Here is a 17,208-nt window from a genome sequence, read left to right as displayed (position 1 = left end):
TCTCATATGATGCATGGACTGGTTCCAAAGGGAAAAATACACTTAGACTCAAAGGTCTCATTAATGGCAAGGTTGCACATATTTTAGTGGATACTGGCAACACTCATAGCTTCGTCAACACCAAATCTTTAATGAACTGAAGTTGCTACCCATTGATATGGATTCTTTCTTGCAGATACAAGTTGCAATGGTGCATATGAGTCTAATAAAGAAGTGTGTCCATGTACTTTGATTCAGCTATCATCCTCTTGCACAACACAAGTGGACTTGATCACTTTGTATATGGGCCTATTGGTATTGTTATTGGATGTAATTGGTTGAAGACACTTGAAAATTCCACTTTAGACTTGAAGCAAATGCAAATGGAATTTAATTGGCAAGGACATCACATAGAATTGAAAGGCATAGAGCACAAATAAATAGAACTCATCTCCATGAAAAAATTGCGAAAAAAAATAAATGCCAAGTCATGCATGTTTACTCTTTTACTTGTGAAAGTAGATGAAGAGCCATCATTAAATCAGCCATCTTCTTATTCAAAGAAAAGGAATCCAAGATTAGAAGAGTTGTTAGAGGAATACAAGGATTTATTTCAGCCACCATCATCTTTACCTACAAAGCAAGAGATTGACCATCCTATTGATTTGTTGCCCAACATAAAGCCCATCATCAACAAACCTCCCTATTGCTTGTCCAAGTTTGAAAGGGAAGAAGTGGAGTGACGTCAAAGAATTGTTGCAAATGGGTTTAATTCAGAAAAGCCAATCACCGTTTGCCTCTCCCATGCTCTTAGTCAAGAAGAAGGATTGATCATTTCGCATGTATATTGATTATCGAGATTTGCAATCAAGAATAGGTATCCTATTCCCCGAATTGATGATCTTTTGGATGAGCTTAAAGATGCAAAGGACTTCACCACTTCATGAAGTATTCCTTGTTCTTTTATGCATTCTGCATAGAAAGGGCAGCAAACACTTTGGCAATCCTGCCATTGTCGATCCAAACCTCTGGTGTAAAGCTTTTCAAAAACGACCTTGTTCTTAGCAATAAAACCTAATTTTCTGTATACAGTTCAAGGGGTTTTCTACATATAGATTGTGTCATTCATTTGTCTTATCATGTGATGGAAGGTACAATTGAAAACAACTCGATTTGAGGCCGAAAATTCGAATTTGCTACATGAAGCAGTACTTGCCTGCATGAAGCAACAGTTGCCTACATGAAGCAGTTTTCTGTATGAAGTAGAATTTGGTTGGGAGTAGCAATGAAAACTTAGATACAAGCTCGTTAAAGTATTGTTATGTTGTTTTTTTATGTTAAAGCATAGGCATGATACTTATCTCTGATGATATGTATTGGACAATCTAGTTGCTTTCTGGAGCATTGGCAGATTGCTTGAAGCATCATGATGCAGATTAAAGATTTACTTTGGTATCTTTGCATTTTTGTCAGAGAATTACCCGTATCCATCAAATGTTATTTTAACTTGAAGCAAATCCAGGGAATTCAGAGAAGTATTGGCAGTACAATGGGGGTCAGGGCAAAGAAGATAGTGAAGCAGGAGGAAATCCCATCCTGGATGAAGAGGTGCTTTCCTTGTTTAGGGACGATGTCCAGGATATTGGTACCTCTGCTGGTACCATTACAACATATCATTCTCCTGCTACATCGAATGAATCTCCTCCAAATCCCATTGAAGATGATAATGGAATACCTAAATTAGAGTATTTTGCAACTCCTCCTGATAGAGCAGTAGAGAGAATGCAGCATTTGGTGCTGGAGAGTACTGTCCTATTGAGGAGTAGGGTTATCACAACAAAGATGTCTCTTACTTTTAATCCCTTGCCTTTACTAAAGAAGAGAAAGCCTAAATCCATGAATCCCAACCCACCACATGAGCCTAATGCCAGGGGTTGGTTAAAGCAAATTGGTCTTCTTGGTTTTGCTAAGTTGCCGTGGGATGTTTGGACAAATAATATTCATGCTCAGTAGCAATTGTTATTGATTTGGGAAAGTGGAAAGATTGGTGGTAAGTTAGAGCTTACTCCTTCTCTTATAGCTCAAGTCTTCTCTCTTGACTTGAATGATCGACCTAAACATTGGCGGTGTACTGATGAGGCTATGCAGCAAGAATTTGGGCCTCCTATAAGCGTTTGGAATCAGTATGTTCTTCGTCACGCAGACCCGAAGAGAAAGTTTTTATCAAGTGGTTCATGCAACGGTTTTTATTGTTTATCAAGGCGGATGTAATCACCCAAGACACTTTTGGTATTTTGTGGTATGCAGAAAATGTTGGAATGCCAAATTGGCCTGGGACTCTTTATGACAAATTGATGCAGGAAGTTCATGTTCTGACTATTCGGAACCAGTATAGCAAAAAAGCAGGGTTGGTCCAATGCTTGTTGGGTTATATGCACATTTGCAGGTTGTATGTTCGACATTGCATCCATCTATTTGGGAGTCTTCAAAGATGGATAAGGTCACTTCCTTAAAGAAGCAAAAATTGGTGGATGGGATACTTGTTGACATTTATGACAAAGATTTGTCTCATGTTGATGCTTCGGTTCATGTGGATAATGACAAAGGAAAGGATTTTGTGGATCCTTTATTTATGCAACTTTCTTCTCATGATGTCTCTCATGCTAGTCCTTTGGGAGCTTCTATGCCATTAGATATTTTTGAATGGCTAAATGATGATGTTAAGAATGTTGATGTTCATGAGGATGTAGTGGTTACAGGGGTCAAGAAGAATGTTCATTTTTCCAAAATCAAAATGGAGACTATGCCTATGCCCAAGATCAGTGATTTTATGCAGCATAGTGGTGATATGTCTTCTAATAGGAAAGTGGTTTATGATGCAGGTGGTGCAGTCAAGTTAGAAGTAGTGCAATCCTTGCAGGAGTAGTTGGAGTGTATGAAGACCGAAAAGAACACTATGCATATTGAAATGGAGAAAATGAGGGAATTGCATGAGAATGAAGTTGGTGTCTTGAGGAGGAAAATTGTTGATTATGTAGACATGTTGGTTAAATTCAAATTGTCCTCAATCTCTTTTAAGGAATGGACTGTTACTATGCAGGATAAATTCAGTGGTGAGCTTGATTTGTTGGCTAAAGAAAATTGTAAGTTGAAAGCTGAATATTGTTGGATGCTCGTTTGCAACCTCTTCTTAAAGTGGAAAAGCAACTCTTGAGTGATATGGAGGTTGATCTTGATGGATCAATTTTTATGCAACAGGACTTAGCATCTATGAGGACTACATTGACCAGTTTAATGCATGACCAGTGGGTAGGTATTGCTTCTCGGATGTCTCAAGTTATATCTCGGCCTTATGCAGTTTTGCAGCAATCCTTTGTGTCTAAAAATATGGAAGCATTTATTCATGAAAAAAATGCTCTTAAGGAGAAAATTGATGGGGTACAAGTTGAGTATCATAGACTTGTGGCAATGGTTACTGCTTTGCAGAGTGTTAAGCAAATTGATCATGCTAAAAATCGGTCTTCTGATGTTGATGTTATCAAGGCTGATATTAATGATGTATTGCATGGTATTCATAACCAGATGCAGATCAGGGAGCTTACATTGGATAAGATTCATACTATGGATGTTTTACCTTTTGGATCGCATGAGTAGCATGATCAAGAGTAGTCAGTTTTACTGATTGCCATGGTGTTCATGAGCCTACTAGCTCATGAGTGATTTTGATGTTCCGATTGCCAGACTTTGTTTCTTTATTTGTCTTTCATAATTCCATCAGATTATGACATGTATGCCTCTATGATTATGCCTTTATGTTTTGTTTTGACTATATCTTGAGGAGCTTATGCAACTGCAATAGGGGGCTATAAGTATCCTCCTGGAGAGGCTCTACTTATGGTTACTCTTTGTGGCTTACTTCAGAGTGAAAGGCCGTGGGTAAGGCATAATCTTTCTCATCAGGTATGTCAATTTTGGATAAGGCATTTGCACTTCATACATCATGTAAGGGTTCGTGTCATGGTTGTGCCAGCCATCCACCAGGTTGTGCCAAGTGTTAGCCATGGTCATGGCTCACAGTATATTGATCATGTGTTATGCCCTTAACATGGTTAGACCTTAGTTGTGTTAGTTCTATGTGTGAGGCAGCCTCTAATTGTCTCATGAAGTTCTTTGCCTGATGAAGTGCAGTTTTTGGGTAGTTGTAAAAATGTGACCTGATAAGGCATTTACGTGGATCCTTCTTATCTATCTGATCATCTATGATGTCTACTTCTGATGTATAATGGATTTACTTTGAAATATGAAGTATTTGGCAGTTGGCACCATCATTTCTAGTGTATCTGTTTTATTTACAGCATGCTTTATGCATTATGGTTCTTATTCTCTGATTTGTAGTGCTGAGTAGAGTAGATCTATGTTGTCATATGATTATTTTTGAGTTTCTGTGATTTCTGGGCATGATATGGAGTATTTACTTCATGAAGTATTCTATGTTCTTTTATGCATTCTGCATAGAAAGGGCAGCAAACATCCACTCAAATTTTTGGATCCAATGCTAAGGATAGAAGCCTCCAAGAAGATATTGGAGGAAAAGGATGAGCAAGTTAAAGCCATAAGATAGGATATCCAAGCTACCAAGGATCATCAAAAAGCCTACAATAACCTTGGAAGACAAGAGCAAATCTTCAAAGAGGGAGACATGGTGTTTCTCTGTGTGCATCCAAAGAAGAGCTTGCTATCATTGGGTGAATTCAAGAAGCTAAGCTTGAGATATTGTGTGGATATTACAATATTCTCAAGTGCCTAGGGATCAACGCCTACAAGTTATAACCTTTTGAGCACTTCAAGATCTACAATGTTTTCCATGTTAGTCTACTAAAAGCTTATGTGCCCAATCTTGATCATATACTAATGATCAAAAATTTGAAATGCCAAGCCAAGGAGTCCTTACTTTAACCTAAGAGAATTTTTGGGAGAGTCCTTAGGAGCATAACTTTAAGGGAGAGAGTATCTCATCTAGTGGAAGGACTATCCAGAAGAGGATGGCACTTGGATTGATGAGGAAGCCCTAACTAAATAATGTCCCTAGTCCTTTCAAGATGAGGACATCTCAATTCCTCCAAGGGCAAGAGAATCTAATGACTTATAATAATAATTTTAAAGAAAAAGATCAACATCATTGAGTTAGGCATCATCATTATCATCACCTCACGATCAATATCTCACGCCATTTCATGATCACAAAGCCAATATCATGATGAGCTTGAAAATCCATCACAGAATTAGTGCAAAGGAGATCAAGAGTGGTTGTAGACTAGAACTAGTACACATCCTCGTAAAGGTTGTTGAGGGTGGAGTTACTTGGAGGGCTGTATACGGCTTAAGATAATAATGGGATAATGGTCTTGTGGGCTATATAAGGCTTAAGCTAGTAATGGGATAGTGGTCTTGTGGGCTAATAGACTGATATGATTTCTAGAAGTGCTAACGTAGAGAGAGAGAGAGAGTGTGTGTGTGTGTGTGTGTATGTGTGTGTGTGTGTGTGTGTGTGTGTGTGTGTGTGTGTGTGTGTGTGTGTGTGTGTGTGTGTGTGTGTGTGTGTGTGTGTGTGTGTGTGTGTGTGTGTGTGTGTGTGTGTGTGTGTGTGTGTGTGTGTGTGTGTGTGTGTGTGTGTGTGTGTGTGTGTGTGTGTGTGTGTGTGTGTGTGTGTGTGTGTGTGTGTGTGTGTGTGTGTGTGCGTGCACGCGCGTGAGTGAATGAGTGAGTGTAATGATAAAAATCCACTTTTCGTAAAACGCACTGCCTTTCTTTTTTATTTCTAGCTTTGAACACTTGGTACCACTTAAACATAGACTTGAGTTAACCCTAGTTGTGTCATGTTACTTGCTTTATAAAAAATAAAAAAATTGGGCTTTTCATGATCCATATATATTCCTTGCCTTAGCATTATAAGAATCCTAAGACAAACATGTGGAAACAATGTTGACTTTATTCCCACTACACATCCTCTTAAGTTTTTCTTGAGTGGATGTGTAGTGTCATGACACCAAAGTGAGACTTTACCTTATGCATAGAGGGGTCAATGTGTATCGTTCCTCCTCGTTTTTTGCTATGTTTAAACTAAGTGTGGCAATGGTTCACTTCATCTTGAGGGATGACAACAACATAGTCACCTCAAAGTTGGTTAGAAGGCTAATAGGAAATTGTAGCGTATATTTTAGGTTCTTATTTCAGGTTGATCCTTATGGATTGAGGCGGTGCTTTCCCATGGGGTTGACTCAAGTAGCTCAAGGTTACAAATATCTAGCTATTTGAAGGAGTTTCGAGTGGCATAGTCTTGATTATTCTTAATGGGCTATTAAAATATGTGCTAATAAAATTTGTTTAGGTAGGTAAGTTACACTACACGTTAAGGTAAAAGCTAAATATGATTATTTATTTAAGAGGACATAGCGTGTTGTTATTAATCCTTAAGTTCTACAAAGCTATAGGGAAATGGGATGGAAGCATATGGGCTAGTGGGTTGAGGGAGCAATGTATACAATTGATCTCCTAACCCTAGTTTCTCTAGAAATATAAATTTTCTAAAATATATATGTGACAGGGCTAATGGATTGCTTGTTGGTTATATAATGTGTATAAGTGATTAAGCATTGAAGGTGTTTACAACCTCCCAAGTAGCTATTAAGAATGATCATGACTTCATTGATACACATCAACTTCAAATTCAATAGCTAACATGACAAATGATGTAATTGAATAAATTATTAACTAACAAAAGCAATCAAATTATCACAATGCAAGACACTATTCATAATATCTATATCATGTATCATGTATGAGGAGAAAAAGTCACAATTGGATGACCTGAAGAGGATCAATAATAAGTTGACATAAGAGTGCAAATGAAAGAGACATCCAATCAATGACATGATTGTGAATAGTGGTAGCCAATGGGAGTGACATATCAAGGGTTGCAAGGTCATTCAAAATAAAAATCGAGTGAGGGTGAGCTTGGATCATCCATTCTTAGATTTCTAAATGCAAACATAATGGAAGATGCTTTGAGCAACCTCAAGGCTATAAAGGAGAAGGTGATTGCGTCTTTACTAAAAGATATCTCAAACAAGTTTTATCGCATGGATACACAAGCTATTTGTGATAGGATCCACATTAAATAAGGGCTTACTAGAAATTATTCAAGGGTGTTAAATGTGGCTTTAGTTATGTGTTAAAGAGAATCAAAATTATACCTCTTTCTAGATATTCAAAGCGAATAGAGGCCCAAAAGCTACTCAACACAAAAGTTTTGGAACTCATAGGAAATCCCATGCATATTATAGACATAAAAATATTGATGGTGGGGACGAAAAACACCTATGATGTTACATTCATAGTGCTCAATAATTACTACATGGATCTATAGAAAATGCAATATGCAATTGTGATGCACTACAATATGACTATAGAAGAATGTGGTGGTAAACTATAGTTTGTCATAACATTGGATGAAATTGAGGTCATCAAAAGAGTAAAGCTCAAAAGAGTTAGTGTCACTTTGATGAATAGAGCCTTACAATTTGATAAAAACAACATATGGAACTTTAGTATTCAATTAGAGCACCATATATGGTGGCTTGCCGCATTTGAGGTGTACGAATATATTTTATTTGCATATAGAATGGAATGCAAATATAGAATTCAATCGGGAAACAAAGCCATTGTAACGTATTCATATTTATTATTTGCATGGTTTTTTTAGGATTATGGAGAAAATAGTGTATGAATATATGCAACCAAAGAAAGAATCCATTATAATGTGTAAGAATGTGGAGTGAGTGCTATTAGAGATCAAGCTTGTTTTGAAGGAACCAAGACCATGAAGTTTCTTTTAGCACTTATCGATGAGGAAGGGAATGTCATAGTTTGCACGTTGCAAGACTATGATGGGTGAAAAAAATTACATATTGTGGTTTTTGATTGAAGTAATGGAGGAAAATAAGGTTGGACAAAGCCAAGGTCTACATTAGTCCCAATAAATTGGTTCCCTTACTTTGAATTATGGTGTTTGATGATGAAGATAAGAAAGAGTTTACTGATCCTGTGTCTAGTGTCTATGCAAAGATAGTGCAAATGTGGGGTAAAAGTTCTATCACACATTACATGATACATACTAAGTCAAGTTTTGAGAAGTATAAAAGTTATAAGTCATTTTTGATATTTTAATTCGTGTGTTGCATGTTCCTTTGTAGTATATAATTGACACACATGGGCCACACTTTGCAGAAAAGAGAAGCATTGGAGTCCGATCCATATGGAAGATTCCTATTTGATAGTGCACCATGTGTAACAACAAATTTGTGTTCACATTGAACATATTCTTCATCTTATTGTCTTAGCTCTTTTAAAACTCATTTATTACATTCTCGAAGCCTTGTTTCTAGCTATTTATGATGGTTCTCCTTAGCACTTGATCCACATAATACACTTTTTTAATGACACTACACATTCAATTGTGTTTGTAGCTAATTTATCAACATTGTCATTTGCTTTTCTTTGCGACACTTGAGCTTTGTTTACCACTATGGATCATTGGATTGCTACCATTCATCCCTCCGTGATCAATTTTTCTCTAGTACCAAAGATAGTGTGCATGTGTGTAAATGAGCCTCAAAGTTAAAGTACTATATATTAGAGTTTCACTCTCTATCTTTTTCATTGAGTTTTCAAATAACTTGAAGTGTAGGAAAGATGGCTAGGCCTAAGGTAGTGTTACACCCTTGGAAGACCAAGACAAAAAAGCCACTTAAATTTTATCTTTTCTCGATCTATAATTCTGTGCGTGTGCATGTGCGTGTGCGTGTGTGTGTTCATATTCTCTCTTCTTCTTCTTCCTTCCTCCTCTACCTCAAAAAATTATGTCAAAACATTTAAATTAAAAATTCCTTTAAAAATGTTTATTTAAAAGAGAGGAAGAAGAGAGAGAATGACCTTTTGATTTAATTAAGAAGGGAGGGGGAACAAAGAGAGAGAGAGAGAGAGAGAGAGAGAGAGAGAGAGAGAGAGAGAGAGAGAGAGAGAGAGAGAACACGTGAAGGGGGAGATTTGTTGCAAAATAAACAAATGATGTATGCTCCAGGAAGAGTTGTCCTAAATCCCATATGCATAGTGAGGAAAGTGGAACAACCCAAACTCTATAAAGCATTGTACTTGACTGTGGAATGAATACAATGTCATGATGCTTTGTACTTTTAGTTAAGTGTCTTGTCATTGTCAATCCTACACAAGATTGTGTTTATGAGTCCAAGCTTCCATTTTGGAACCTAATTCACTCGTGTAACAGTTTGTCTCTACTCGTCCATGTCATTATGAGTTTGGCCTTCATCTTTCATCCACCATAGCTTGTGTCATGCTCTAGATCCGCATTGTTTAACATGGTATCAGAGCACAACTGAGCATGGCACATCTCCATTTTTCTCTCATCTAGCTCAGCTTGAGTTCAGTTCAGCTCAGGACAAGTCCAGGACCTCATTTTCCACTACTTCTTCTCCACTTAACCTTGTGGCAGCCATAGCCAACAATATCCTGCCTGCTTGAAGCTCCCATATCTCTCTCTACCGGCCAAATTTTACCGAGCTTCCTTCTGGAGAATGTTCCCCCGTTACTGAAGCTTCCCTATATCACTTGAAACATCAGCATTGCCCTTCCACAAGCTCAGCATTATCAATTTTCTCAAGCTCTATTCTATGTCTGCCATAGCCAGATCTATACCTACCTCTGATTGAGCAACCTGATCTCCACCTATAGGGCATAACTTCACTTGCTCTCTTCTAGAAAATTGTTCCTTGACTGAAGATGCTTCTTCCTATCACATTAGAAGCCAACATTGAGCTCTACAGGACAAGGCATTGACAAAAAACATGAACCAAGTGTAGAAAACGCAGGCAAGGAATTGACGCCAATCAACGACCAGCACGCCACACAACCATCCTGAAGATTATAGCGCTTTTGTAGAGCTTGAAGAGAGCTACATTTCCATTAAAAAACTTTTGGGAATGATCCACTGTAGCTCACGAAATCAGGAAAAAACCAGAGCTAGGTCTAAACCCTAATCCAGGAAACCATAGCCAAAACTTCAAATTTTGATATTTTTCACAGTTTCTTTTCACTAAGGTCATCAACTGTGATTTTAATCACTGAGCAATACTCTCTGAAGTTCGTTATAGTCTTGGAAGTGCCCAAGGAAGCTTAGAAGTCATCTGCAAAGTTCGTGAGAGAAGCAAATCAAGTACCGACTAGTATCCATTAATACTCAACTAGTGTCAATTTGACACTGATTCTCTTGTGTCTCTTGACACATTAAAATACAATCTTTTGCTAGTTAACTGAAGTTTAGCAGCATGGCAGAGCTTGAGCAAATAGCTAAATTCAATGGTGAAGGATTTCATGCCTAGAAGGAGAAAACCATGTATCATCTGATGTGAAAGGACTTGTGGGACCTATTTGAAGATTATGCAGATAGCAAGAAGGAAGATGATGAAGACGGGTTCATTGAAGAAGACCAGCTCAAAACCAAAGAATGGAAGAAGATGAATAACAAGGCACTAGGCATCATTGCTTGCGGACTAAGTGATGATGTGCTACATCATATCGTTGGCATTAGAAATGCTAGAACCGCTTGGGAGGAACTTGACAGAATGTTTGGTACCCAAGCAAAGAACTCAAAGGTAAAACTACTCATGCAGTTTTATAAACTAGATATCAAAGACGATGCTTCTATGACCACACATATTAACAAGTTCAAGAGCCTAAAAACCCAGCTTGCAACTCTTAAGAAGAATATTGATGAAGATGAAGCGATAGCCGTACTGCTTGCAAGTGTAAACAAGGATCCATTTGAGAACCTTGTGTCCACTCTAAGTAATGTTCCCAGTCTCTCACTCAAAGATATTGAGCACTGACTACTTGATGGAGAAAGCAAATTTAAAAACAAAGATGTAAAAGAGACCAGCTCAAGGGGAAATCTCCTATACACCAAAGGAGCTACTAGACCCAAAGGAAGAGGTCGAGGATTCAACACCGGCAATAGAAGTTGAATGCAGTATCATTGTTGTGGTAAGACTGGCCATATTGCCAGTGAGTGCTTTCACAAAAAAAGAGCACAACATATGCAGAATGACCACCACCAAGGTCAATTCATGAATGAAGAAGAAGAAAAAGATCATTCCACTACCATCAACAACTCTGACAGATTGTTCTAAGGAATTTGGTTCTTGTAGTGGATGTAAAAACCATACCAAGGTGTAAGGTTTCAAGCCTTAACTTGACTAGGCTGCCAAAGAGTTAGTCTCCTGGTCCATGTATACATGCAAGGGGGGCAAAAGCCAGCAAGGGTAGAGACTCATCATTTGAGGGGGGGTGTTGAAAAATAGACAAATGATGTATGCTCTAGGAAGAGTTGTCCTGAATCCCATATGCATAGTGAGGAAAGTGGAACAACCCAAACTCTATAAAGCATTGTACTTGACTATGGAATGAATACAATGTCATGGTGCTTTGTACTTTCCGTTAAGTGTCTTGTCATTGTCAATCCTACACAAGATTGTGTTTATGAGTCCAAGCTTCCATCTTGGAACCTAATTCACTTGTGTAACAGTTTGTCTCTACTCGTCCATGTCATTATGAGTTTGGTCTTCATCTTTCATCCATCATAGCTTATGTCATGCTCTAGATCCGCATTGTTTAACAAGATTTAATTAAAAGGGGAGCAAAATTTAAAAAATGATTTTAACAATATTCAATTTAAAAAGGGAAAGAGGAGAGAGAGAGAGAGAGAGAGAGAGAGAGAGAGAGAGAATTTTGATTTAAAAATGGGGAGAAAGAGACGTTTGTAAAAAGTTTGATTTAATTTAAAAAGGGAGAGGGAAGACACACACACATAGAGACTACAAGTGTGAGAGAGGGGGGGTTAATTAAAAAGGGGAGGGGGAAGAGATAGATTGATAGAGATTACACGTGAGATAGAGGGGGGAGGTTAATCGAAAAATATTTGATTCGATTGAGAGAGAGGGAGGGCATAGGAAAAGAGAAGAGAGAGAGAAGAGGGAGGTTCGGGAAGCCCTCTAGAGGTTCTCAATGGCTTCGTGAACCTACAACCAAAATAATACATTAGTATAAATGTGCCTATCAAGTGTAAAGGGGGACAGATAGTGACATATAACAATGTCATATTAGAGTTTTTTTCACAATTGAGTTATATAGTATGCCTTTCTTAGTTGAACTATACACCAAATTAAATTTCCAATTGGAAAAGGGGCCAATTTTGATATTTTTATCAAACTTACTTATGAATGAAGGATTTATCAAAAGAGTGACAATGAGGGGCACTCATCTCAAGGGCACATTATTTAAGTTTTACAAAATTTCATTTATTGCTTACATCAAACTTATGAATGATATATAAGAATGTGTACATAGATAGCTCGAAGTGGCTACAAAAAATGCATTTTCTGTGCAAAATAGTCACTGGATGTGAAAGGATTTCTAATAAGTGAAAGTTAGGGCTTATGTCATGACTTGTAATCTAGGGGCACCCAAACCCTTGACCATCAATGGGTTTCCTTTTGGGGGGTGTCACCTTATTTGGTCCCTTACCTTTATCCTCATTTTAAGAGATTGAGAGAGGCTCATTCCCTAATGGCTCAAGGCAACATGATTATCCAATAAGGTATAACAACTGTCCAATAAGGTGCTCAGTTTGAAAGTGCAATAAAAGCTCAAAGATAACAAAGGGAAAAATACAACTTGATTTCTAGGGCCTTGTAAGGCAAGCCAAAAACAAGAATTTAGTACTCGATATCACTTCTAGTTTCATCATCCTTATCGTTTTTTTAAAACCACTATTGCATTTGCAAGGTTGTCCTTTCATTGCGTTCCATCGTCTTTGTTCTACCCCTATAGTAGTGATTGTAGGTGTTAGACTCAACCTCTTCCACCTAGTGATTTGTTTTGCTGGTCCACAATTTGTACTTGTTTTCAATAGAAGAAACCTTCCGCTTTTTCTAGAGAGCGATTGTATCATGACAGCAAAGAAAAATAATCACATCATCCTTTTAGGATAATTTCGCCCACTTAGGGAGTACATATTGATTTAGGCTTGCTGGAAAGCCTTAGCAAGAACCTTAAACCTTGAAGGGGTCTTGAGACTTCTAGTAACGTCACTATGAGGCTTGTGAGACGTTTGAGGAGTCAAATGAGTTGAGTTTACGCGGTGTGGCAAGCCCTTTATCCTTCTTACTTAAAGGATGGCTACCGTTACTTTGAAAGTCTAATCAAGACTTTAGGCGCGTTACACCGACAGAAGGAGTGATGCTGCCCTTGGAAGCCTGTCGCACTCGAAACTATATCTTCAATAGATATTGTCACGACTTATTAAAAGGAGCAGAAGTCATGAGAAGTTAGAACCTTCCAGAAGAAGAAAACTCTGGTTTCGCATCATTTATTTAAAAACTAAGAGGTGTAAATATCAAGCGATAAGAGATGAAGATATTGTCATTTTCTGCGATTTCGAGATTTTTTTTTTAAAGGTGAAAATGAAAGAGAATGGATAGGAATACACATTTTCTTTTTTCGTGTCGATTTTGCATAATTTTCCAAAATGAAAGAAGAGCGACAGTTTGTGCTAAGAACGAATGAGGAGGCGCCACGTAATCGGAGAAAGAAGCGGGTGCCACACGCGCTCTCTCTCTCTCTCTTTCTGGCACTCTGCTGTCTTGTTCGTCTCTCCTTCTTCTCCGTTGTCTCTCGCCTTGTTTCTCTCTCCCGCTCGCCGCCGCCTTTGCAGCTTCCAGCTGTCTCAATGTATGCCAAGCTCTACCACAGACTTTCCATAAACGGCCAGCTTCCTACTCAGACACACAGAGAGAGAAAGAGTTCAAGAGAGAGGCACATGACCAAGATGGAAGACCTCGCATCCATGGTCGCATGTGACCTGGCCGAGGGCGGGGCTTCCAGACCGTCCTCCTCCTCCTCGCACTCTTCCATCTCCGGCAGCTCGCTGGTCGCCCCTCCCAGAGCCTCCGCCATGGACGCCCTCACTAGCAGCTCTGAGTCGGAGGCCTCCTCCTCCCCCCATACCCCCCCTTCCCCACCTCCCTTGGACGGCCTCCCTCCCCAATCTTCAAACATGATTGATGAAGCTCGCGCCTGGTTGAACCTCGATCACGTGGACCTCATGCCTCTCGATGTCAAGTCCCCCATGGACAGCCTCGGCTTCCGCGACTTGCCAGACATCAAACAAGAGACAAGCTCCGTCGATATGCTCGTGCTGGATGAGCTTTTAAAAGCAGACATGGCAGAATCAGCTCGATTCCCTTTTGTGGACGACTTTTTCCCTCAATTCACAGGGCAAGGCTTCTCTTGGCTTGCGGATTCCTCTTGTGAAGCAGAACCTGCAGTGGCATGCCCTCGGGAAGGTCTTCCTGAGGCATCAAATGCGGTTAATCAACCAGACTCGTCAGAGAATGTGGCACAACTGTTTGCAGAATGGTTGCTCGCGCACTCCATCTCACTGGCTGATCTGAGAAGAATTAAGCTGAAGACCTCAACCATCGAGAATGCTATGCATCAGTTGGGCGGTGGGAGGCGAGGGCTGCTACGGTTCATTAAGTTTGTTCTTCTGTGGGTTCAGAATTGTCACAAGAAAAGGATGGATTTTCCGGGGGATGCTAATCAGAATGTCTATAACTCACCTTTAGATGGGGCAACCTTTAATCCCAGCATGTTAATGGTAGATAGCAAGGGCGGTACCCCTACATGCTCAGTAAGGGAAGATCCTATTGTGGACACTCCCTGCACACGTGCGGGCATTGGGGCTCAATCAATTGTTAGTGATGGAAATGATGGTGTGTTCCCAGACATTTTGCAACCTAGCAACAGTCCCTCTCTGAGAGAGAGCAATTGGGGGGATCTCAACCAATCTCCACAAAGTACTCATAGCTGGTCACCAAAAGAGTACACTGGGGTGTGCTTTACTTCAAATACTAGCTTGCCTTGGGCGGGTAATCTCCTCTCTCCTACAATGACGGGATTGTCTGTCTGTCCTCCAGAGCATGGCCTATGGCAGCAGCATCAGGGAGATGTAGCTCTGCACTTGCAGGGAAGGTTACAGGAAAGAGGTGGTTTAACACCTGCTACGTGCAGTTTTGGAGGTTACATGGGGATGCAAGGGAATACCTCCAGCCAATCCCCTTCATTAACTACCACAAGTTGTACTAGTGCTTCACTGCGACCAAGCACCCCTGCTGCAACAACCCGGGCAGCTCGCAAGAGCCGGATGGAAAGGCAAAGATGGAGTGTGCGAAGGCAACATCACCGTCGGAATAGTAATAGCAATAACACTACTAGGTACTGGACACCCCCTAGTTCTGTTTCAGTCACAACAGCCCCACCAAAGGGCTGGTCTTGCACTGCCCCATCCAGCTTGACGAGCCATAATGTCGAACAGCAACTTCCTAATTCATCAGTGCACCTTCTGCAGCAATTGGTGGGTCTTGTCTAGTGTTCAATTATTAGGACTACAAACTTGCTTCTTAATACATGATAACATAGCATGGGCCGTTTGTCTTAGACATTTCTCCTCCATTTGAATTTACTGTTGAAGGCAACATTTCATTTCATCGTTGTTATTTTCCTTGAACCATGTGCTGATATAAATTTTTGCCAGGGAAGAAAACCAGATAGAAATCTGACATTGCTGTTTCAGAAGGAACTCAAACAAAGTGATGTTGGAACTCTGGGGCGCATTGTTTTACCCAAGGTAATAATCATTCTTGACTGAAGTTGCTTATGCACATACATCTGAGATATACAGTGCTTGTGTGGGCTTGCCTAGCGTTTGTAACCTCTTTTGTTCTTTTTACGTGCGCATTCAGAAGGCTGCGGAAACAAGTCTACCTCCCTTAGAATTGAGAGAAGGTGTCAACCTTGTTGTTGAGGACCTCAACTCTTCCAAAGCTTGGAACGTTAGATACAGGCAAGTCTTTCTTCCTGTTATAGTTCTTTCTGCCTGTATTTTGCCTATGTTTCCCATATCATTTCTGCAATATATGCATGTTCACACAGGTTCTGGCCAAATAATAAGAGCCGGATGTATGTTTTGGAAAATACTGGTAACCTCAGTTTTCATGCTCCTGTGCAATTTGCAGCTTTTAGTCTTGTAATGGAAAAGAAATTGCTAAACACTTGCATCCATTTCTTCATGTGACTTTAGCAGGTGATTTTGTGAAGTCATACGACCTTGAAGAGGGAGACTACATGATGCTTTATTGTCACACCACCACAAATAAATATGTAACTTTAATTCTTTGTTTCTATTATGCTGTAATCATAGGCAACATGCCATCACAGACAAAAACGATGACATGTTAGGGCTTGACATGTGTTATACCAATCTTCTGGAGCTGTAGTTGCATTATCACAGTCGATGTAGAGCAGAGAATACAGCCTACTATCTTGTTCAATCTGTGGCCTGTTTACTGTGTTTCTGTATGCAGGTGATCAAAGGTGTTAAGGCGGAATGTTTCAGGAATGTGACTGCTTGTATGCCTACAGTCACTGCTGATCAGGCTTTAGAGAATGGGCCTGCCAAAGCTGTGTTTGGTTACTCGGGGTTGACACAGTCAGGGAGTGATAATTAACCTAGGTGCACTGACATCTTTGCTACTGCTTCAGAGTCATCTTGCAGGGATGATACTCTCCTAGCAGAGCTTACTGAGCAATCTCTAGAAAACCTCTAGAGGGGTTCCCTGACCAACTTCATGGATCATGTAGCAACACCTCAGGGGTGTTCTACTTGTTTTCCAAACAACACAGTTGCTATCTTTGTCAAATCGTATCAGATTGTCCTCCTGAAAAGCAGCCTACTTTTGAAAGACAAACTTGAAAGGAACCATAATAGACTAAAATTTTCATCCATCATATGGGACTTGCTAATCACTATTTGATCGCACATAGGCACGGGTAGATTTGACAACAGTTGTTAAATTTGTACTAATTGAAAAATGATGACAGTTTCAACAACCGAAGGTTAAAAGGAATGCAAATTCTCATTGTTGCAAAATATTTAAACTTATTCATCTTCTTCTTTCATTGCACCATTTGTGCCGCTAGATGGTACATCCTCCTCTCTACTATGAACAATAGCATTGCTTTCATCTAAGTGTAGGGCTT

The 17,208-nt window shown here is 39.5% G+C and overlaps 1 protein-coding gene across 10 annotated transcripts; it reads left to right on the top strand.

The window, feature by feature from the left end:
• The first annotated feature begins 13,759 nt into the window (after window positions 1-13,759).
• Window positions 13,760-16,953, top strand: LOC148020178 (regulatory protein viviparous-1-like). Of its 10 annotated transcripts, none has more exons than XM_087700468.1 (6): window positions 13,760-15,523; window positions 15,704-15,796; window positions 15,915-16,012; window positions 16,102-16,148; window positions 16,250-16,329; window positions 16,533-16,953. In XM_087700468.1, exons 1-6 carry the CDS (start codon window positions 13,838-13,840, stop codon window positions 16,674-16,676), a joined length of 2,148 nt encoding a protein of 715 aa, XP_087556594.1. In that variant the 5' UTR covers window positions 13,760-13,837; the 3' UTR covers window positions 16,677-16,953. The 10 variants fall into 10 exon arrangements, 9 of the variants coding, with proteins under 9 accessions (XP_087556594.1, XP_087556592.1, XP_087556593.1 ...); XM_087700466.1 differs by having other exon boundaries at window positions 15,912-16,012; XM_087700467.1 differs by having other exon boundaries at window positions 13,761-15,523; window positions 15,912-16,012; window positions 16,253-16,329.
• The last annotated feature ends 255 nt before the right edge of the window (window positions 16,954-17,208 follow it).

This window comes from Lygodium microphyllum, chromosome 19, assembly GCF_053477565.2.
Source record: "Lygodium microphyllum isolate KBCC chromosome 19, Lygodium_microphyllum_v1.1.10, whole genome shotgun sequence".
Lineage (NCBI taxonomy): Eukaryota > Viridiplantae > Streptophyta > Polypodiopsida > Schizaeales > Lygodiaceae > Lygodium > Lygodium microphyllum.
This window is presented reverse-complemented; position numbering and strand designations above follow the sequence as displayed.

Coding starts and splice junctions, on each gene's coding strand:
- LOC148020178 (XM_087700466.1), top strand. CDS start 13,838: ATGTATGCCAAGCTCTACCACAGACTTTCCATAAACGGCCAGCTTCCT. Junction 15,524..15,703: donor TGCACCTTCTGCAGCAATTG/GTGGGTCTTGTC, acceptor AATTTTTGCCAG/GGAAGAAAACCAGATAGAAA. Junction 16,149..16,249: donor GTATGTTTTGGAAAATACTG/GTAACCTCAGTT, acceptor ATGTGACTTTAG/CAGGTGATTTTGTGAAGTCA.